Below are 23,102 nucleotides of genomic sequence, written 5' to 3' on the forward strand. Positions count from 1 at the left end.
AAATACAAAATAAAAATAAAATGGTAAAAGATCACAGTAGCTATTTAGCCAGACAGCTAATTGCTTAGCCCACTGGCTTACCTTTAATATTAGCTTACATTAACTAATATAGCCAACAGGCCAACACAATAGAATGACCTATAGTTTTAGGTGTAATAAATAGCTGTCATATTCATTCTTAAATAATAAAAAATGGTAATTTTTCTCAGGTTTAGAAGCTGAGTTGTGATACTTTGGTTAATAAAAATTAAAAAAGCTAAATCCAATATTTTATTAGAAATAAAGTTAAGCAAAAGTAAAATTCATATGATTACATTCTTTCTACTGATTGTACCATTATAGGAAAAAATAATCAAATTTTGCTATGAGAGTAGTTTAAATTAGTTATTTTATGCTTGTGTTGGAAGCAAAGTGAGGAGGCAGTGAACAGATCAGCTTTGTTGCAGCTACTGAGAGAGAAAGGTGGGAAGTGGGGTGAACTGGTCAGAATGGAAGTGGACAGTGGAGAGGTGTGTGAAGAGCTTGGCTTGTGCCGTATCGGAGTGGGGAAGCGACACACTCAGACTCTCATTGACACGCTTGGTGCAGTGGTGCGCACACATATACACATACAGGGTCTTCATATCCAGTGAATCGGTCACTCTGGTTGGACGTGAAATGAAATCAGTGCGCGTGTGTGAGAGAGGAGAGGTGCTAAGAGACTTCTCCAGCCTGACTGACTCACACACATACACAATGTGATGGTACAGTAAAGAACTATATTCATTCTTCATTTCCCTTAATAAGCATTATATTATCTCCACACTGTATTATCACCTCACTATAAAACATTTCACAAGCTGCTTCTACTCCACATCAAAATGCTGTTTCTGCTGGAGCTCATTACAAACCTACAGCATGTCATTAACACAGAAAAACAAAATATACAACAAAATATACGTCATTATACAACAGTTAGTTCTGGCCACGCACCCGGATTAGTTGAGAAGTGTTCTAACCGTGCTGTTATTTTGCCATAATATCACGGGTTTTTCACAAACACTGTATCACTCCGCTGAGACGCCGTTGCTAAGCAACGACTATGACAGCTGTAGGAGACGCTCAAGCCATTTGAATGTTTTTACTTCTTACTTTGCGCACAAACAGAAAATGGATACTTTTAAGATCACATTTGACCGACAGCCGATTTGGTCACACTCTGAAGATGAAACTACACTAAATTCACTGTCAGTTGGTCTGTGTGAGGAGCTGGAGAACGAACTGCCGACTGTGCAGCGAATGAGCGGAGCTCGTTACTCTGACGTAGAAACAAGCTGCTTGTTAAGGAACTATAATTTGGTGGAAGGAATTACGAACATTAAAACGTATTAAAGGCCACGTTTACGGCCCAATTTATTTATTTCTTACTTTATTTATTTAACTGTTGTATAAAAGCAATAGAACACTCACGGTCGTGTGTCACGGCCGTAGATCATCACAGCCGTGATGTTATTTCGTGATAACACACTCCCTCTCGTGTTCTATTGCTTAATTCTAACACTGTGGTGGAAAATAGTGTCCCACAACTCTGGAGCCATGAAAATGAGCTCAAAATAAGATTAAATCACAGAAAGCTGATGTTCTTTATTCTGTTCTTCAATAAACCAATAAAAACTATTATTATTTTTTTAATTCTGCTTAGTTTTCAGTGATTTTCAGTCATGTTGTGTTTTGATGCCTGCTTTTCAGTTTAAATTGTAAACATGCATTCAAATGACTGTCTTTCCTTTTGTCAGTGGTGTTACAGAAACATAAATGAAAAAATATATATCATTTTCTATATATAAAGGTTCTGTGACTTGTACCAATGGCATAACCCTATTTGAAACTACACAGATCTATTTTTAAAAAAGTTATGTAGTAAAAGAATCATAAAACAGGTTCTCCTTCACATGTAACCAGGCAAAGAACCATTTATACATTCATATGATACTTAATTTGTCATGGCTCTCTTAAGAACCACAGCCTTTATTCTTAAAGAACCCTTCTATGAATGGGTCAGGGAGCAGCACAGTAAAAACAGTGTGAATGGTTAGAGGCTCATTTATATATTACAGTAAGGGTGCAATATGAAACAATTTATTGTTACTGTAATAAATTATGTTACATTTCTTCACAATATGCTTTTCTGAGAATATTGTGGATATCGTCAGTACTTAAAGAACACTGACCAACTGCATCTTTCACTACACAGAGAGCATAATTGGTGCTGTTTAACTGGACTGAGTGCAGTGAAGTATGTTGAACACTGAATAAAATGATTGTATAGATTGTGATAGTATTTTTTTAATGTTGGTTATTCATTATTTTTTGCCTGTTCAAGTATTAGAAAAACTAAATATTAAGATGCGCATTGTGTTTCATCAAAATGTTGTGAAAATGTCTTAAAGTTGTAGTGCAGTGATATTAGAATTGTACCGTATTGCCCACCACTATTTGCAGCCTTCTGCGATTTCAGTATTGCAAAGAACAATAAAATAATAACAATTAATAAACAATATTGTGCAGCCATAACACACACACACACAAAACCCCCTCACAGAAACATGGAAAGAGAGCGTGTGTGAGAGAGAGAGTTGAAGATCCTGGCAAAGGTCCTACTATTTTATTGATCACACTTTGCACTCTCTCTCTCTCTCTCTCTCTCTCTCTCGCTCTCTCACTCAGACAGGCTCGTATATTTAACAAAAGCAGGCAGGGCTGTGAAATCCCAGGCCCCAGTCACACTCTCTCCTCTAATGACTTTTTAATTTACAGTCTAATGGTAATGCACTTGGCAGGGCCAGGATGTGGCCTACACACACTTCTCCACTCAATAACGCAATCACTTCAGTCAAAATGAATACCCACATCAGCCATCAGAGAGTCAGAGAGAGAGAGAGAGAGAGAGAGAGGGAGAGAGAGAGAGAGGTGGGGGGGTTAAGAGAAAGTGTGTGTCCGAAAAAAAGAGAGACCAGGATGAGAGGAGAGAGCAAGAAAGGAAAAGAGAAAGAGAGAAGTTACCAAAACAAGCAAAGAAAAAAAGTAAGAAAGAAAGAAATAAAGAAAGAGAAAGAAAGAGGTACGCAACTCAGAAAAAGTGAGTATGAAAGCAATCTATATATGGTGGTGCAACGTAGTAAAACTTTGTCTATTTACGTGAGAGACACAAAAAAAGAGAGAGAGAGAGAGAGGTGGTGCCACATACAGAAAGTCTCTGATAAGAGAGCTAAAGAGAGCAAGAGAGAGGGAGATAGAGAAAGAAATAAAGAGAGATGAGGATGTGACAGAGAAAGTGTGTATGAAAGAGAATGAAAGAAAATTAGAGAGAGAGAGAGAGAGAAGAGAAGAGAGATGGAGTAAGAGAAAAGGGTGATGCCACATACAAAAAGTTTATGAAAAAGAAAGCTTGAGGGAAAGAGGTAAAGAGAGAGGGGTGTGTGACAGAGAAAGTGTGTATGAGAGAAAGAGAAAGAGAGAGAGAGAGAGGCCAACCTAACAGAACAGGATTACATAAGTCAAGGTTAATATCAAGAAAGAAGGAGAGAGAGAGAGAGAGAGAGAGAGAGAGAGAGAGAGAGAGAGAGAGAATAGCTGAATAGAATGTAATAGAGTTAGCTATACCTCCACGACTCTCGCTGTCAGCTGGTTTAACCTGAATGGGCCGTGTCATCTACAAGAGAGAAAGAGAGAGACACAAAGAGAGATATTAGTCCTGAGGTGTAAAAATGAGACCAATACATTCAGAACATGGTCAGTGAACACAGCTTAATTTTAACACCATCTATCAGAGTCACTCAGAGCACAGTCAACACACACACACACACACACACACACACACACACTTCTTGTGAGTTTAACTGCATGATAAGATGCAGTGGCTGAGGTTTAAGGCCTAAATCCAGCAACACATTTATCTGCCCTAAACCGTCCTTATAGCATTGGTCACTCCATTAACCCGGCGTGTATAAGCCTAGCGGTGCTGGATTATACCAGTCTGATGGAACCAGCCCTTACACACTTGCTCCATCTCAGCTTTATGGCAACAGAGATATCCATGCATTTAATGCTTCAAAAACATGCAAAATAGGCAGCCATCAGCAGGTACTACTCCATCACTTCCTCTCTCCATCCATACTACCTCTCTCATTTTTATAGTCTACATGGAGGTTTCTTCTGGTCTTCCTCATACCAGGTTGTTTTCTGCAGCGCACGGAGGCATGAAGTCACCCTTTATTTCATGAATAAGGAGCATGTGCGGTGAAGCAGAGAGAGCGAGAGGGACGCTGGAGCTCCTGCAGGATGCATTTGCATTTGTTTACTTGCAGATTGTGGATAAGGAGAGCAGCTCCTCTCGTTTAATAATTGGCCGATGAGGATGGGAAGCGTTCTCAGGCTTTCCAGTCTTACATTCTGAATGTAGACTGGTAAAGACCTGAATGTTAGGGCTGATTAGCTCTGAGTTGACCTACCCATGCCACAAATATGTTCTTTCATAGAAACCGTGGCACATTCTTGTAAACACATATACACTTATTAAGTTATTAACAGAGTTTGTGTTGCATGGTATCCATTACAGTAACATAATTACTTTTTTGTGTAATGAAGTAATGTAGTACAGTTAAAATACTTGCAATTACATTATAGGACTTAATATTCATTAATATTTGTTAGTTGCTCTACTCACACCTCTCGAAAGACCAGAATACACCGACGGGACAAATACAAACACAAACATTCTGATGTTTGCAGTTGTCCTTGTTATCCAGAAAAAGAACTTACAAGTAAAATGAACTAGAGCGAATGAGAACATTCTAGAGTCCTTCAACAATCAAACAAGGGTACGTGTGTTTGTTTGTGTATGTCCCATCATTGTACTCCAGCCTTAATAGAGGCTTGAGTGCAATGATGTTAACTAAAAAGGGGAAGCTCATGAATTAACTTTAAGTTGGCCTGACAAAGCCATGCCTATAGAATCTCAGGTAGGTGTTAAGGTTTTACTAGGACAGGGGTCGGCAACTCAAATGTTAAGAAGAGCCATTTTGTTCTTTCAACAAAAATCAAACCACCTCGGGAGCCACAACATTTTATGTCCATTTACTGAAACAAAATTTTACCATCCTGGCTGTAAATATGTCCTGGTATACACTAAAAATATAATATAAACGAAAACACAGACTTACTTTACTCTGCTTTAAGCTTTAGTTCAGCTATAACCTTTTCTCGCATCTCCGGCAGGAAACTTTTCCTCAAAAGTGGAATAGTTTCTTTTATAATGTCTCTCAACGTTCTACTTTTTACGAGGCTGAAGTCGCTTCTCATTCGCCAGCTTCTTGTTCGAATTTTCCCATTCTATCTTAAATGGCGCATGAGGCATCAGAATGCAACTGCGGCACCATTTAAGATGGAACGGGAAAATTAGACCAAGAAGGTGGTCAACGAGAATCTAACTTCAGCTTTGCAACTTTTTAGTGTTTGACAGTTTCTCATTGCAGATTAAACGTATCAGGAAACCAGCTGAGTGCTTATGAAGGAAAATAAGTCTATTTGTCTCCAAATTATCGATATTCGTCTTAAATCTTTCTCTTTGCCGTTTCGTTAGCTACTAGCTAGGCAAAATTCTTGTATGCGTTGCTATGTGACCAGCAGTCTGCGCGCCAACATTCAGAGTTTAAAGGGTGAATTAGCAGATAAACATTAACTCCAGCGTTTAAGACCATTTATTGTTAAAACTATGTTAGAATGGTCAGCAGAGCTTTATTGTATTGCAAAGGAGGATTCTTTTATTTTTACCTAAACTTCTAATTCTGCTGTGGAGCCGCAACAGGGCAGTAAAAGAGCCGCATGTTGCCGACCCCTGTACTAGGCTATTGCTATGGCATCCCAGGTGGCTGCTAACATTTGTGTATAAATATGACGCTGCTGTCGGAACAAAAGCTTGTGTCTCCATTATTGTTGTATGTTTTTCAGTTTTTGGCATAACTTGAAAACGTCTGTTGCCCTTCACATTCTGCGTAAATTCCATGATGAATGGACCAAAAGAAACCGCCCAGTATGTATGTGAGCCCAGGCTAGTATGTATGTGAGTCTGTATGTAATGTCTGTGAGTGGCAGTATGAGAGATTTTTCACATCATTTGTGGCAGTTAGAATTTTCTCAACATTCTGCCATTCATTTTGTATGGCAAACAATTGTGTTTGAATTAACACTGTACAAAACCCATATGTGTGGTCAGTCCCAAAAGCACATATGCATGACTCCCAGATAGACTCTACAATCCTGCAAAGTTTTGTGATTCTAGCTTGAATGTGACCTCTGAAAATGATTCAAAACATAGAAAGAAACAAAAAAGAGTAAGTTGGCTTTGACAAACTTGACAAAGCCAACTTAATGACATGCAATGCATTTGTAACCTACATTCACCCATCACAGAATATCTATGCCTGTCCTTGTACCTATGACAGCTGACTGCGTGACTTTAATAGTGACTGGTGCAGCAGAAGTGCCATAAAAGTCAATCCACAAAGAAAGTACACTGCTCAATGTAAAACAGTTCAAACCAGGAAGATACATAAATTGAAATGCTACTGAAATGCTCTATATGACCAAACGTATGTGGACACTTGACCATCACACCTGTATGAGCTTATTGGACATCCTATTCCAAAACCACAGGCATTTATATTAAATTGGCCTCTTTTGAGACAATCACAACCTTCACTTTTCTGGGAAGACATTCCACAAGATTTTGGAGTGTGTGGGAATTTGTGTCTATTCAGTCAAAAGAGCATTTGAGAGCTCAGGCACTGATGTTGGATGAGGAGGTCTGCATCGCAACTGATGTCCTAATTCATCCCAAAGATGTTTGTCAGTGGGGTAGAAGTCAGGGCTTGGTGCAGGATACCGGAGTTTCTCCACTTCAAACTTGTCAAACCATGTCTTTTTGGACCTCGCTTTGTGCACAGGGACACAGCTGGAACAGCAGATGGCCTTTCCCAAACTTTTGCCAAAAAGTTGGAAGCATATATTTGTCTAAAATGTCTATGTATGCTGTAGCATTAACATTATCCTGAAAAACAGTCCTGGACCATTGTCCTTCCTCCACCATACTTCACTTTTGGCACTAGACAGGTGGGTAGGTATTGTTTTCCTGGCATCCGCCAAACCCAGATTCGTCTTTTTGCATGTCTTTTCGCCTTTTTCTCCACTCTTTTAACTCACATGTTTGATAATATCAGAGGGCCTCCAGTCACTTCAAAGTTCATTCAAAGAGCTAAAGATTCACTCATTTCTCCTCTCACACTACCAGATCATCCAGTCAGCCGCTTCCAAACGAGCTTCTGACCTGGGAAATCGCTTCAGATTGTGAAAATGCACTGATAACTTTGACAGCTATTTGAGTGCAACTTCCATGAATGAGGTAAACAAGATTCACGAGTTTGTAAGGACTGTTCTTTAACACCATTTGCCATAGGGTTGGAATCAAAAACAGAAATGCTTTGTAGATTTGTAGACACTTTAAAATCATGAAATCAAGGGTTTAGGGATTGCATGTCTTTCCGGAATTAAAATGGAGAGCTGGTAATCGATGCAACTGTGGGTTTGATGAGGTTGCTTCCTCTAAGGCCCTATTCCCTGTAAGAAGAGGGGAAATTGCATCGCCTCGTGTCTCTCTGCATTCGATGACAGAGTGCAAGTTCGAAGACCAGGAGCAGGCTGCATTTCCACAAACAAAGAATGAAGAGAGTGAAAGGAAGAGGGAGAAAGAGCGAAATAGAGAGATGAAACGCAGTGAGGCGACAGAGGGAGAAGGGAACAGCAGGTGAGTTTCCGTGCTTGCCTGTGGTGCTGTTGCCGTGGCAGCCGTGATGAAAGACTTCCCTGTAGTGACTTGTCATGGCTCGGGCACGACAGGAAGTGGCTGCCGCCACGGGACAGGAAGTCGACGTCAGCACTCTGTATCTTACATAGCGTGTCTAAACACGCGCTTTAGGCTTTCAGATGCAGCCTATCAACACGGCAGCACAGCTGTGATGTGTTTGCTAAAGGATCTTTTTCACTGTAGTGTCCTTTAGGATAGCAGGGAACCTGAGCGCTCCATGGATCTCGCGCTGCCTATTCATTCAAAACACATTTCAAGTCGATAGCACTGAAAAATCAGCATTTGCTTCAGAAAACAAGGATCCTGCGGGCACGTATTGAGAGCTGAGGCACGTGAGAGCTTTTCAAAAGAGGGTTCCGTACAAAGCAAAGCAGAGAAGCAGAAAACCAAACCTCTCCTTTGCCCTGATTTATACAGAGAGAGCGAATGCTTACAGATAGATCTCCCTAACCACTAACCACTATCTAAGCACAAAGATGGGAAATATGCACAGCACGAAGCGGTTACTACACTGACTGGATACTCCAAGGACATCATTATTTCTGCTATTGTATTATTCCTTTAATCACTCAAGCAGAGCCAGTTCGTTTCTTCTTTTTTTCAAATAACACTAAATATGTATTTGCATTCATAATCTTGGAAGTCTCATGGAAGGTGTGCTGACCGAGGTTCTGCAAGCAAGTTCTTTTAACCCTGGGCCAAAAAGCACCCTGGGAACTGGTGTTCAGTGGAGGAACCAGGGTTGACTTTACAGCCAAATTTCCAGGAACTTTTATAGTTCCTGCTCCAGATAGTGTCTGTAGACCAGAAACTATTGAGATGGAGCTTGTCACACTGAACATCATTGTCATTGATGGGTCAACTGCCATTGGGTCAACTGCCATTGGGTCCACCGCCATTTTTTAAATCCCATGTGAACAAGTTGTTGTGGGTACCAGCAGAGCAAGCACAAAAGGACAACTAGCGATTATAAGAGAAGGCAGACCAACCTTGCTTAGCATCTGTGCCTAGGAAAACATTCAAAAAGAGTCCTTAACTCAGAATGGAAAGGCCTACCACATGTTTAAGAATAGGGAATAGGGCAGGGGTGCTCAATCCTGGTCCTGGAGATACACCACCATGGAGAGTTAAGACCCAACACAACTGTCTCTAATATTCCGATGCTCCAGAAGGCCTTGATTACCTGGATCAGGTGTGTTTGATAAGGGTTGGGACTAAACTCTGCAGGGTGGTAGATCTCCAGGGCCAGGATTGGGCACCTTAGAATAGGGAATTCAGCCAAGAAAAAGGTCATGGCAATGTGCCACGGCAATTAAAACAGGTACCTCTTCAGGAACTTAATGTGTTTCTTGTTCAGAATAGTTGCTCAAAAGGTTCTGAAACCTCAGAGGAAAAATGCCTTATGAAGAGATCTTCTGCTACAAGGGCAGCTCTTATGATGCCAGCTTGGGCTAGCTGACTCCAGAAGATTCTCAAACCACAGAGAGAGGGTCAGGTCACACCAGGAATGAATCTATGTCAAGATACAATGCCAGGAGACCTGCTTAATTTACTTTCAGCAAGACACCGTCCACTAATATATATTGTTTTATCACCCTTGAAGCAGTCACTGAAAGATCTTTTCCAGATACATTTTCTCACATGCGTTTTGCAGTGGACAGGCCACATGGACTCAATGCTTCAACTGCTGTTTGTAACACACGTTTCATGATAATAGGGGTGATAATAAGGCTGTCATAATGACAAATTAGCCACCTGCTGTAAGACACAAATTTATGCACAAAACACATAAATCTTTACGTGCTGTGTGATTACGCTAATGCATGTTGTATTCAACTCGTAGCTGGTTTGCTGTAAGTGATGACAGAAGCACATTTCAGTGAGGTAAAAAACACTGACACTACATAAATTTCTATAGGGCTTCCCTTGTTTGAGTCCCGCTGTGCTTATATAGTTCCTGTGGATAAAGGGTTCTACACGCTCTTCCCGTGATCAGCGTGATGAGGACGGATTGCAGGTCCCTGTGTGGGCCATCTAGCAGCTAAGGGGTGTCCACTGACCACTGACCCATGATTCTCTTTGCGGTCAGAAAGAGATCAAGGTCCTACTGCTGGTTTAAACACCTCCAACAGCTAGCCAGCAGCCTCCAGAGAAGGATGATAACCAATTAGCAATTCCCTGCAGCTAGCGCTTTTAAAACACATACACATGCATGATGCATGCTTCAGTGACTTTGGTATGCATGAATGCATGAATTAAGTAGAAGCAAATGTAAGTACCCAAAAGCAACAACAAACTCAAGTGCTGAATTCCATATCGAACAGCAGGATTTTGGAATCCTTTTGGTCAATGGTGAAATTACTGAAGGAGTGGGGAAAGGGGTCAGTCACATAGGGGCCCATGGTGTGGATAAAGTCTTTAGTGTGTCTTTCATATAGATACTGGCACAATTATACAACAGTGACTTACAGAAAGATCCAATTTCTTAACATACCTCACCAGTTACCTTCCATCAACACAGACAGCACTGACATCTATTTATCTTCCTCTTACTTATATTCATAATTATCCACAGTAACAGTTTTCAAATGGATCTTTCACAGCCTGCAACATTATATATTAATTATTTATAATGCTAAAACCTGACGATGCTGAGTGAGTGGAGTTGCATGCCTTGAGAGCATCAACTTGTTTAAGACATAATACTGAGTAAACAGGCAAATACATTGTACATTATCATATTCATTTATTTAAAGTAAATTTTGCATAACGGAGGGATTTTTTTTGCACTTGGCCTTTGGTCTAATGTAAAATTCCAACATAAGCTTGACAAAAAGTTAAGTAAATGGCTAAAGTATTCCTTTCTGCAAAAATACACTTGATTATATGTAACAATGTCATAATTTAAAAGTAAAAATTGTACGTCGATCAAATTTGTAAATACGTACATGGAGTAAATGGAACTAGTTGCTACCCTCTGACTGCTCAATTTAGCACTTTCTCTGCTCCAATACTACAGATTCAACTCACGAACAGCTTCATAATTAGCCAGTGAGCAGAAGCAGGAGTGCAGGAAGAATGAAGAATTGAGGAATATGTTTAGTGTGCGTTTAATGTTAAAAATACTGAGAGAGAAACAAAGGCCAAGGAAAGAGAGCTGTAATGATCAGGGAAAGTCTTCTCCTTACCGCAGATGTAGTTGATCAGTCAGGACATGTTTGGTGTCCAAGTTTTGCACTGGAGGGATGAGGCTAATGTAGCTAACGAGTAATGGAAGCTTATAGCAACCAGCTAGCATCTTGTAAATGGCATGCTTAAATTATCACACAAACTGCATTGAATACTCAGGCTTGCTTTTATGGTTTCTGACACTGCATGACATGCTGTTATGTACAAAAATGAACTACAGTACGAACAAAATACAGCCTTTACAATGGCAGCTAACTCTTTTTTAGGGGAGCATGCCTTTCCAGAACTCTGTTTTCTCAGCTCATATGGTACATTATTCCGCAGTATAATGTCATGGTTAGGGTCTTGGGGTTATCAAAGGTGATACAGGGAACAACGCGGCACTAGGAATGCATTTGCCTCAGCTAGGCTAGCCTCAGTGAGCTAATCAGCTAGCTAAGCAAACTATATGATGTAAGCCGGTTTTTGAGACATTGGAGTGGAGAATTTTTTGAATAATTTCTACGTCTGGTTTAAGTGTGGTGCATTGCCCTTCTTTTTGTTGTAGCCCTTAGCTAGCTAACTAGCAAGTTATTTGAGTAAAGTAATAAACTTACATCAGCAGGAATGTGGGAATGTATAATAGATGGGGTACTTTACTACATTAAGCCCAGTTTAAAAGTGGCAAATCAAATGTCAGAGATTTTAAATATTAAATAATAGACCAAATGAGTGTTGCATCAGATCACAATGATATCTGGGCAAGTTCTACTCCTGAACAACTTGAGGAATAATGATTGAGGCATTCAGGGGCTGAAACATGGCGCCATGGGAATGCACAGTTGTTGTCTAGAGAATTTTGATGAGGTAATTTTGACGACCCTGGGAATACAGAACCCTGTGAACATAGGGTTCTACTTTTTGACATTACAAAGACGGAACACAATGCTCTGGAAAAATATATAGTTTCTTAGACATTTCACTGAGAAAATAACCAAATCGGGCAACACAGGGCCCTGGGAAAATAGGAATGACCCCATATTTGGCTAAGCTACATAATTTTGTCCATTTTTATAGATAACAGTGTATCATACAGTGTCAGAACTCACTTTTTTTAAGATTAGTTAAAAACTTGACATGGTTTTAGGCAAGTATGTGGTAATTTAGGCAGTTGTCATGGTGCTAACTGGTAGATATAAGTTTCCTTTACTTTTTTAGTCATATTAGCCCCATAGCTCCTTTGCAAAATTTAAGAAGAAAACTTTGCACTTCGTGTTTTGGCTGACCGATAACATTTTTGGGAAAAATGGTGTAAATTAGATCAGTTAACACTAATAGTACGTTAGGATCTCCATATTGTGCTGTGCTAAATGCAAAGGCGACATCAGTCCTGGGCGACATTACTCCCCCCCCCACACTCCTCTCAAGCACGCTCCACCCCCTCGAGCCTCCCTACACTGCTTCCAGAGATGAATGGCAGCGTATGGCTTGGAAAGGTCAGCCATTCAATGGCGCTGGCCTTTGTGCGGCCTACAGCCTCTGCTTGTACCGCCACTAAGTAGAATTAATGGCCATATTGATTGCTTTCCCCACAACTCAAATGGAAAGGAGCAGCTTTCTGAGCCTTCTGAGCCACAGCACCCAAACGCAAGGGGATTCCAGACCTCACACACACACATATACACCCTGCACGCACCCCGATAACACAAACTCGCTCTACGCAGACTTCTACTAAAGCTGCAATTGATTAATGAATGAGATCGTTACGGCAGAATGTCAGCTTGTTCTGTGCTGGCGTAAAGGCTTTGAATACGAGTCAGGAGAAGAATCGGGTTTTAAGTGTGCGTGCAGTGAATGGACTCCGAGCTCATTCGATACCCAGCAGCAAATGACAGCCTTAAACAAATACACAGAGGTCGGGCCTGTCACACTTCATTGGTGGGTTTGGCTGGTATTGACCAGAAGGAAAGGTCTCCGTGTTTTTCTGTAAAGCAGCTAACCGCAGTGCTGCCAGCGTTTTGAACGGACACCACGGAATTCAGTATTCTTTTGCAATATGATTCTGGAACTGGCATGAGATACAGGGCACTGAGAACAAGGCACATCTTTAGAATAAAAAGCAATACAAGGCTAGTGTTAGCCTCCCCACAAAACACAGAGCTAATGAAATTAGGGTGCCAACAGAGGTGCGCCATAGAAGAACCACTTCTTGAAGTATGATTCTTTACAGTCAATCTGGAAGAACTGACTTGCTTTGTCTTGTTGATTCATGTGCCTGGTCATATTAAATCTGGGGTGCCCAATACGTCAATAATGTTCGACCAGTTGATCTCACGGTGCATGGTGGTAGATCGCACCTCATTCAAACAGGCTATCACATTTCAACACTTTCTTACTGCTTCTGGTGGCGGACAGCTCAGCGTGATAGACTGACACGATCACGGTCTCTTTAATATACAGCTTGTTGTAGCTATGCCACAGCCCACCTAAAGCACTGCTGTGAGTTTGTCTCTATATAGCAATCTCTCTTTATAGCAATCTATAAAGTTTTCACTAATCGGTAGCCAGTTCGTTTGGCTCCATTTTTGGGTTTTCCTTTTGTAAAAAAAGCTACATGCTGCAAGTGACAGAGAAAGCGAAATAGTTTAGCTGGAATATTTCGAGTTAAAAATGAACAAAATTAACAAACGACCCTTAAATTATAGTTAATTATTAAACATAAATATTACTAAGAACAAGAATTTGAGCACTTTGAACACCAACAAATATACAATGCCTTTAAAACGCTGCTCGGACCAGCCCTAGCACTAATAATAATAATACAAAAGAAAAGAAAGAGAAAGAAAGAAGAAATACAAAGTACTAAAGACACTCATGAAACAAAAAACATAATACATTGAAAATATATTGCAATATATTCTATTTTTACATTTTGGAATATACTGCCAACCTCTAACTATTTATTTCTTTGCGTTAGGCCCATGGGGAGGGACGAGTGATGAGATGTTATTCGGGGTGGAAGGCCTCGTTCACAACAGAAACTTCTTTTTAACAGTGTATCTCACATTAACACATACGTGATGAGCCTCCGTGTGCAGAAGTGTCTACATAGCAAAACGGAGAATAGCCGGGGGAGGCGTGTTCCACACCCAAGCTTTGTTTGTTCTCTCTCTGCTCGTTTGCTGTAGTGCTGTTCTTCACTCTCCTATTCACCGTCTCTGCAAGTTCAACACTATCTGCATGCATATGAATAAACCCAGGATATTGTAATATTATAAAATAAATGTTTAATCGGTAGTGTGTGGGTTTGAAGAAAAGAGAATGTAAATGTTACAGAAGGAAATTGTTTGTCGCTGTGAAAACTCGGTCTGTGTTTGTCACTGTTGGATGAGAGTATTGGAAAACATGACTTTTAAATCTGTGATAACATAGAGCCCTCACTGGCCACTTTATTAGAAACCCATACCTTGTAGCTCCACTTGGCTGGAGTATAGTTAGAAGCTATACTATTGTGGTGATGCACAATTTGTGTAAGCCATCGTTTAACCCTCCACTAAGGGTCAGTTTCTGACCATAGAGCCACTCTTAGCTGGTGGGTCACTCCCAACCTGGCTTTGACGCCACTGTGCCTGATATATTGTAGGAGCACTACAGACAGACTGCCATATCAGTGTCGCTGCGGTGTTGAGAATGATATACTAACTGAAAATAATATCTAGTAAACAGCAGTTCTGTGGTTAGAAACTGACCAATGATGAATGGTGTAGTGGGGGAGGCTGACAGTTGTGCAACAACAGATGGGATACAGTCTGTACGCTGGACCTATAAGATGAGCCTGAGCTCATAATGAATGGACGTACATGCTAGGTGTTTCTAATAAAGTGGCCAGTGAGTGGAAGCACATAGTCAATGGTTTCTATTAAACTAACCAACAAGTGCACTTAGTGGACAAAGAGCGGAAGCACAAAGTCGGTGGTTTCTAATAAAGTGGCCAGAGAGCAGAAGCACAAGTTAGATGTTTCCAAGTGGCCAGAGAGTGAACAGAAAAGGTGTTTCTAATAAAGCGGCCAAAGAGCGGACATACAAAGTAAGTCTTTTTAAAAAGTGGCCTGTGAGTCAACATACAAGATAGGTGTTTTTTATATAAAGTGGCCAGTGAGTGGAAGTACAAAGTAGGTGTTTCCAATTAAGTGCCCAGAAAGTGAGCGGACAAGGTGTTTCTAATAAAAAGGCCAGAAAGTGAATGCACAAAGGAACTCTTTCTAAAAAAGTGACCAGTGAGTAGACATACAACGTAGGTGTTTTTAACAAAGTGGCCAGTGAGTGGAAGTACAAAGTAGGTGTTTCCAGTAAAGTGGCCAGAGAGTGAGCGGACAAGGTGTTTCTAATAACGTCGTCGTAATAAACCTTGTAAGAAACCTTTATGGCAGGCTAAAGTAAGCATTATGTGTATTAGTTGGTAGAAGTGTTGGTGTGTTGGTGAGGGGGCGGAGTTAAGGCCTGGGCCTCAATATAAAAAATACTTCCTGCAGTCCATGCATGTGCAGAATAATGTTTATGTAGCCCAACAACTGCAGGCTCTTCCCTATAGACTTTCAAATGACATCTCTCTCTCTCTCTCTCTCTCTCTCTCACACACACACAGCAGGGGTTTATGCATATGTGTTTGCATTAAACTACTGCAGCTGTCAGAGTGGATTACAGTATGGCGGACGGGCCTGTCGGAAATATGACAGGCGTGATGGGGAAAGGACGCGTCTAATTCAGGCCAGATGAATGTGACAGCAGACAGTTGAGGATGGCAGGGTTACACACACACCCGGGGGGGTGGGGGTGGGGGGGGGACGCCTGAATTACACACAGCCAAACCAAACCTTGTTTATACAATATTAAGCAAAGATTCGTGACTCGTTTGCTGTTTAACTGCATTGTGGGGAGGATGTTTAGCTAACATTTTAGCCAACATTAGCAGCTTTGTGTCCAGTCTTGAAGGGGATCTTTACCATAGAAGAACCACTTTTGGTTCTCCTTTCAATGAACAGTTATTTACATGAATACTCCAGTTTTTCAATCTAATCTGCTGCATCTGTAGCGTACAGTCATTGACCACTGCAATCATTTTGACTGATTTCCCTGCAGTTAGAAAAGAACAGAAAACTTGTTGACTCAGCGGCTTCTCTTCAGTACAGAGAAACATCTAATTTATCATATTTGGTAAGCAACCATAAGTTACTGATGTTGTCGCTGGAAATAATAACTGTAATGATGTCCAAATAATGATTTATTAAATTTCAAGAATTGAAGTAATAATTCTCTGAAAATAATGTCATTATCTATGAAGTTAAAAAATTCTGAAAATAAGTAAATATTTAAAATAGTAAGTGAAAATTTTGAGGAAAAAAGTAATTATTTTGACAAGTCATTTTGAGACAGCAAGTCAACAATTTAAATAAAACGTTATTCTTTTGGGATAAGTCATTACTTTGAGACAGCAAGTCAACATTTTGAGAAAATAAGTCTTTACTTTGAGATCGAAAGTCAAAAATTCGCAAAAACACGTCATTATTTTGGGTTAAGTCATTATTTTGAGTTACTAAGTCAAAACTTTGAAAATACATCTTCATTTTGAAGACATTAAGTCAGAAATGTGAGCAAAATAAGCCATTATTTTGACATAATAAGTGTTTTTTAAGATATTAATTCAAAATTTTGAGAAAACAGGTCTTTATTTTGAGATTATTTTGATATACTGCTGCTAGAAAGAAAAAATGAGAAAAAATACACATATTTCTTTCTCCTCTATCTAGTGCAAATGGGCTTCCATAGCTGCCTCTATAGCTACAGTCGGTTACCACACACTGTACAGAAAACCTGTCGACTCAAAACACACTTACAATAGAAGCCAATGGGCAGTTGCCGAAACATGCTCCCACTGGCATCTAATTATAAGAGTGATTTGTGTACAGAAGTACAGAACTTTACCATCCATGTTAATCGACTGTATGAGGCAGATGCAGCAGATAGAGATGAGGATGAAAAACATTGGAGTATTGCTTTAAGTGCATGTTAGTGAGGGAATGGAGCTGGTTGCTACACACCTCTGCTTATGCCAACAACTTTGGCAGAAAAGTAGTCAAGCAAAGCACACACACAAACACTTCCCACTCAAATGTTACCTTGATCGGTGCCACGTAGGAGTGTGACAAACAGCAAATGCCAGTGCCATGCTCTTTGCACTCCTGACTTCCTGTCAGGCAGGAAATGCATCATAAATGCGCACCGGGTGAGGCAGGGCGAATGCCTGGGTATAATCTGTGCGCCGTCGGCACCTGCCACACTCTAAGCGTCTGACCATCAGAATTAATGGGGTCAGGCCCATGTGACCAGCGACTCTCATTTATATGTAAATGAATCTCTCCTCCATCCTCTTCCTCGCTCGTCCCAAAATCCTGCTCACGCTAACACAGTTTCTCTCTCTCTCACACACACACGCACACTTACTAACACATCAACACAAACATGAAAAAGCTCACATACACTCACACTAACAGGCCAAAGCACATACATGCATACTGGCCACTTTATTAGAAACTCCAACCTTATAGGTCCATCGTACTGAGGCGCATGTGTTGCTAGGTATCATTTGTGTTAATTGTCCTCTAGTTTTTCATCAGTTCTGATCAGAGAGATGCTCTTGGTTGGATATATTTGAGTGCCGGACCACTCAACCTAGCATATAACGCTCGTAACTGTGCCACATACACTACCATGTCAGTGCCTCTGCTGTGTTGAGAGTCACCCACCACTCAAATAATATCTGGTCAAAAGTGTTCCTGTGTGTCAGAAAGCAAAAAATGATGGACTGGGTAGAGGGTGGCTGAGAAATTGTGCATAACAGAAGACGAATGCAGATGCAAAAGTCATATGCAAAAGTGTAAACACCCCCTGTCAAATTACATTTTGTTGATTTTTTAAGTGAAAATAAGTGACACATGCTGTTTAAGGAATTTAAATATATGATTATTTCTTATAATTATAGTGCACATTTTCTATTTGTGATTCTATTCTATTCTACTCTATTTTCTATTTATTTGCTGAATTTAACATATTGTAAAAAAAATAAAAACATAAAATATAAATATAGCCTGTGCCATAATTTGCACAGACCATATTTGCTTTATTTTTTGTTCACTGCAGAAAATTGTCAGACATCCACTGAGACATATCTGGCAAACAACTGGTAAGCTCCCTGTCAACAGTCTTGATTTTCAGAAGGAATGGAAATGCATAATTGCATAACAAGTATAGCTATGAAAATGTCATGTTTTCTGACAACATTACACATATAGAAAAGAAATGGCCCTAAAATCAAACCCTGTGGGACTCCACAATAAATTTTTAAAATTTCTGATTAATGAACTTCCAATTTTATTTTGAAAATGACCACTTTTAGAAGGCAGATCACCATGAGACACATTAGCAGAAAAGTTGGGGGTGATTAATTGGTCTTGTGTTGGAAAAAGGAGTTTGTTATTATCTTTGTGTTTATTAATTACAGAGGTATGATTGGCTGGATCTTTTCAAAGTATTACTGCATATGATCATTTACCATGGACAATCATTTTAATGTGTTTCTCTGTACAGCTAAGACAAGCATGCATCCCATGCTGGTCTGGTGCTGGTTTAGCTGGTCAATCAGTTTAGCCATGCTAGTTGACCAGCATGCTAGCATCCAAAACAACCTCTGCTGGTTTTGGTGGTGACCAGCACAGCTTCCATTGCTGCTGACCAGCATACCAGCATCTAAAACACAACATATGCTAGTTTTGGTGGTGAGCAGTATAACAGCTTCCATTACTGCTGATCAGCATACTAGCATCCCCACCACACATGCTGTTTTTGGTGTTGACCAGCATAACAGCTTCTATTGCTGCTGACCAACATACCAGCGTCTAAAACACAACATATGCTGGTTTTGCTGCTGACCAGGTACACTAGTCTGCGCTGTTTTTTCTACCAGGGAAAGTACTGTTTATGGCAGGGGTGCCCAGTCCTGCTCTTGGAGATCTACCACCCTGCACAATGTAGCTCCAGCCCTAATCTAACACACCTAATTCAGGTAATGAAGGCTTTCAAGGGCATCTGAATATTAGAACCAGGTGTGTTGGATCTGAACTGTCCTTGGTGGTAGATCTGCAGGACCAGGATTGAGCACCCATGTTCAATGATAATTACAGGTCTGCTAAAGATATGGCAAAAAGAGATTAGGATGAAAAATGCTGGAGTATTCCTTTCTCTAGTTCACCGATTAGCTGTTGTGGTGTCTGTAGAGATTTATGGATTGGAGGGTGACAAACCCTGTAAAAACTTCACCTTTCATATCCTGCATCTAAATAACTGACCACACCCTGACCCTCCTATATTTCTTCCTGTACAGTTCTACTCACAGCTATAGTATCCTGCTTTGATGATGCAGTCTTTTTATTCCCAATGCTAAAGACTGGAATCTGCTTTTATGCAAAGCGTGTGTGTTTATTTAAGCCAAACGTCCACTAGCACATTAGTGGTCTGCCTCTGCAGCGCTTTGGGCCTTAAAAAGAAATTTCTGGTTTAAGTTGAGTAAATAATGAATGCATTTTGATTTCTCCAGCCGTGACCATGGGGAACACTTCTCTTTAAATCTAAAGGGCTAGAAAAATAACATCTCAGTGAAGAAATAAATGATCTTTTTTAATAGTGCTGAATATGTAAAAACACTCATGGTGCTTTTGCATAAGGCATGTAGTGCACTTCTACAGAGGCTGCCTGTTGGGGTGTTTTTCAAAGTAAGAAGTAGAACCGAGGCATTCTTGCTGTTTTTTGTGATCTGTGAGAACCGTGAGAAAGTGATCGTTTGGTGTCTGAAGTTTGCTTCTTTAGTTTTGCATTCGAGATAACAAGCAATGAAAGCAAATATCTCATCAATTAGCACTGTGCACACTGTATGTCTAAATGATCACACATAGCGTCAGACTATGTCAAGATGTTAAATAATCTTAAACAGATTTGCTTTTGTGGCTTCTGACACTGTATGACATATGTTTATTTATAAAAATGGACAAAACGTGGAAAAAAATCAGGCTTCATGATGGCTGCTACAACAGTTAGCTATATTATAATTGTCCATTTTTATAGATAACAGTATCAGTGTCTGTATCAATGTTAGGAACCACATAAGCCAGTCTATTTGAGATTACTTAACAACCCAATGCAGTTTGTACAATGATAATTCATGAGATACAGTCATGCCCATAAATGAATGGTGAGAATGGTGTACATAGCCTTCCATTTTGGAGCTCAAAAGTAACTTGACAGTTGTCTGCTGAGCTGTTCTCTTAACCAGGTGTGTGTTATTCGCTCATTATTTCACTTACAAGTACGCAGATAAAAGCTCGAGTTGATTTCAAGTGTGGCATTTGCATTCAGAATCTGTTGCTGTTAACTCTCAATATGAAGTCAAAGAGCTGTGTCCAGATCAAGAACACCTTCCAGCAGGTAGGTGTATCTGTGTCAAAGTCAACAACTGAGAGAACCCTTAACCAGAGTAAATACAGATGGTTTACCACAAGAGGTAAACCACTAGTAAGCCTCAAAAACAGGAAGACCAGATTAGAGTTTAACAAAAATCACAGAAAAACGTTGGAGGTGGAGGTAGTGTTATGGTGAGGCATATATGGCTGCCAATGGATTCGGCTTTCCTGTATTTATGGCACAGATGTGACTTCTGACAAAAGCAGCTGGATAAATTCTGAAATATATAGGGCTCTATTATCTGCTCAGATTCATCCAAATGCTTCAAAAGTCGGAAGTTGGACGCCGCTTCACAGTGCAGCCTTGAAGCATACTGTGCAAGCAACCCATGACGTTTTTTAAGACAAAAAAGTGGAATCGTCTGCAATGGCCAAGTCAATCATCTGACCTCAGTCCAATCAAGCATGCATAACGCTTCAAGAAGAAGCAGGAAATGAAGACAGCGAAGGCATGCTTATCGACTACATTTGGAGCAAAGAGGAAAACTATACGTGTATCATTTTGAAATGCTTTCACTGTCTCTAGGCTGATGCTTCTTGAGAAATACTGTGTTCTCCATTTCTGCATCAGCATTGTTACAGCATGCCTCTACAGCTGAGTCAGGGGAGTTAGGACTGCACGTGTGTGCGTGTACATGTTTTGTATGTCATATTGATTTTGGGTGCTGGTGAAAAGAGTTAGTGCTCTGTAGAGTCTGTAAGCATTATGCAGTAGAGACAGAGAGAGAGAAGTTTAGCATGAAGCAGGCTTTGTCTCAGGCCATAGGTCTCCTCTCACTACCTCCTGAACACACAGTGTTTCAGACTCCTTCAGTATGATGAATGAACATGTTGCCTGAACCAAATACTAATGCAGACGATTGTATCTCCATGTGTGAGCAGTTGCGAGGGCATTTCAAACTACCCAATTACAATCATGTATGCCGGGGTAGGCAACATGCAGCTCTTTTACTGCCCTGTTGCAGCTCCACAGGAGAATTAGATTTATAGGTAAACATAAAATAATCCTCCTTTGCAGTAAAATAAAGCTCTGCTGATCATTCTAACAGTATTTTAACAATAAATGGTCATAAACGCTGGAGTTAATGTATAACTGCTAGCTAATTCACTTATAACCCTAAAGGTTGGCGCGCAGACTGCTGCTCACGTAGGTTGATAATTTGGAGATGAATGGACTTATTTGCCTTTATAAGCACTCAGCTGGTTTCCTGATATGTTTAATCTGCAACAAGAAACTGTCAAACACTAAAAAGTCACAAGGCTGAAGTCTCTCATTCGAAGATTCTCATTCGAATTTCCCTGTTCCACCTTAAATGGCGCAGCAGTTACATTCTGGCATCTGAGGAAGGCAGAACGGGAACATTAGAACAAGAAGCTGGCAAATGAGAAGCTGACTTCAGTCTTGTAAAAAGTTGAACGTTGAGAGACATTTTACAAGAAACTATTCCATATTTGCAGGAAAGCTTCCTGCCAGAGACACAAGAAAAGCGGCTATAGCTGAACTAAAGCTTAAAGCAGAGCAAAGTCTGCGTTGTCGTTTATTTTAAATTTGTTAGCCTATACTAGCACATTAAAACATACTGAGACATATTTACAGCCACAATGGTAAATTCTTATCATTTGGGTTGCCGACTACTGATGTATACGTTTATCAGTTGTTCTACTTAGTTACGTGAAAGAACCCACATGTCAAGGTACACTGTTAATTACTGCCAGGATTTTACAATATCCTGTTGATACAGAATGTCAGTGAAATTCATTTTGTTACTTGTTATGTAATTATGTCACTATATCTGAACAGTAAAATGAATGTAATAAAGAGTTAAACTGAACTTAGCTGAACAGTCATATAGTAACAAAGGAGATGAAACCAGCTTCATTTCTCCACAGTTCGCAACGATAGGGGCCAAAGACTGGCCTGGTGCTGTATCATTTCCTGTTGACTGTGTCATGTGTAATTATATGCAGGCAGAAGCGCTGGCAGCTCAGTGGTGCAGCACACAGGCAGAGCAGCTCTTACTGTAATTATCAGGTGGAACTGGTGGGTTATAATATGTGTAGGGGGAGAGAACCGGGTTGTCTCTGGGGGGTCTCTCTGCAGTTTCTCTGACTAGAACTATAACTAGTCCCTAAGGACAGGCTCACACAGCCTATGTGCGCTTACACACTTCATACAGGCCTTAATCACCACACGCCTGCTAACAGCTAATACAGCAACTGCTGCTGCTCTACAGTCACTACAGCACGCTGAGATACTGACAGAGAGGGGGTGAAAAAACAAAGGATAAAAAGGGTTAGGCAAAAGACAAAGAAAGAAAGGAGAAAGAAAGAAAAAGAGAAAGAAAGCAAGCAAGAAAGAAAGAATGAGGAAAAATGAAGACAGAATCATAGAAGCAAATGAACAAATGAAGAAATAGAAAAAGAAAGAATGAAATAAACTGATGAAAGAAAGAAAGAAAGAAAGA

The 23,102-nt window shown here is 40.2% G+C and overlaps 1 protein-coding gene across 1 annotated transcript in view; it reads right to left on the reverse strand.

Annotated features, from left to right (window-relative positions):
• LOC118797101 (CUGBP Elav-like family member 5) overlaps positions 1-23,102 on the reverse strand; it is a 228,095-nt gene that overhangs the window by 111,592 nt on the left and 93,401 nt on the right. The window contains exon 3 of the mRNA XM_036556330.1: positions 3,643-3,691. Within this exon, the coding sequence (XP_036412223.1) occupies positions 3,643-3,691 (49 nt within the window). The remainder of the gene's footprint in view (positions 1-3,642; positions 3,692-23,102) is intronic.

This window comes from Colossoma macropomum, unplaced genomic scaffold, assembly GCF_904425465.1.
Source record: "Colossoma macropomum unplaced genomic scaffold, Colossoma_macropomum, whole genome shotgun sequence".
Lineage (NCBI taxonomy): Eukaryota > Metazoa > Chordata > Actinopteri > Characiformes > Serrasalmidae > Colossoma > Colossoma macropomum.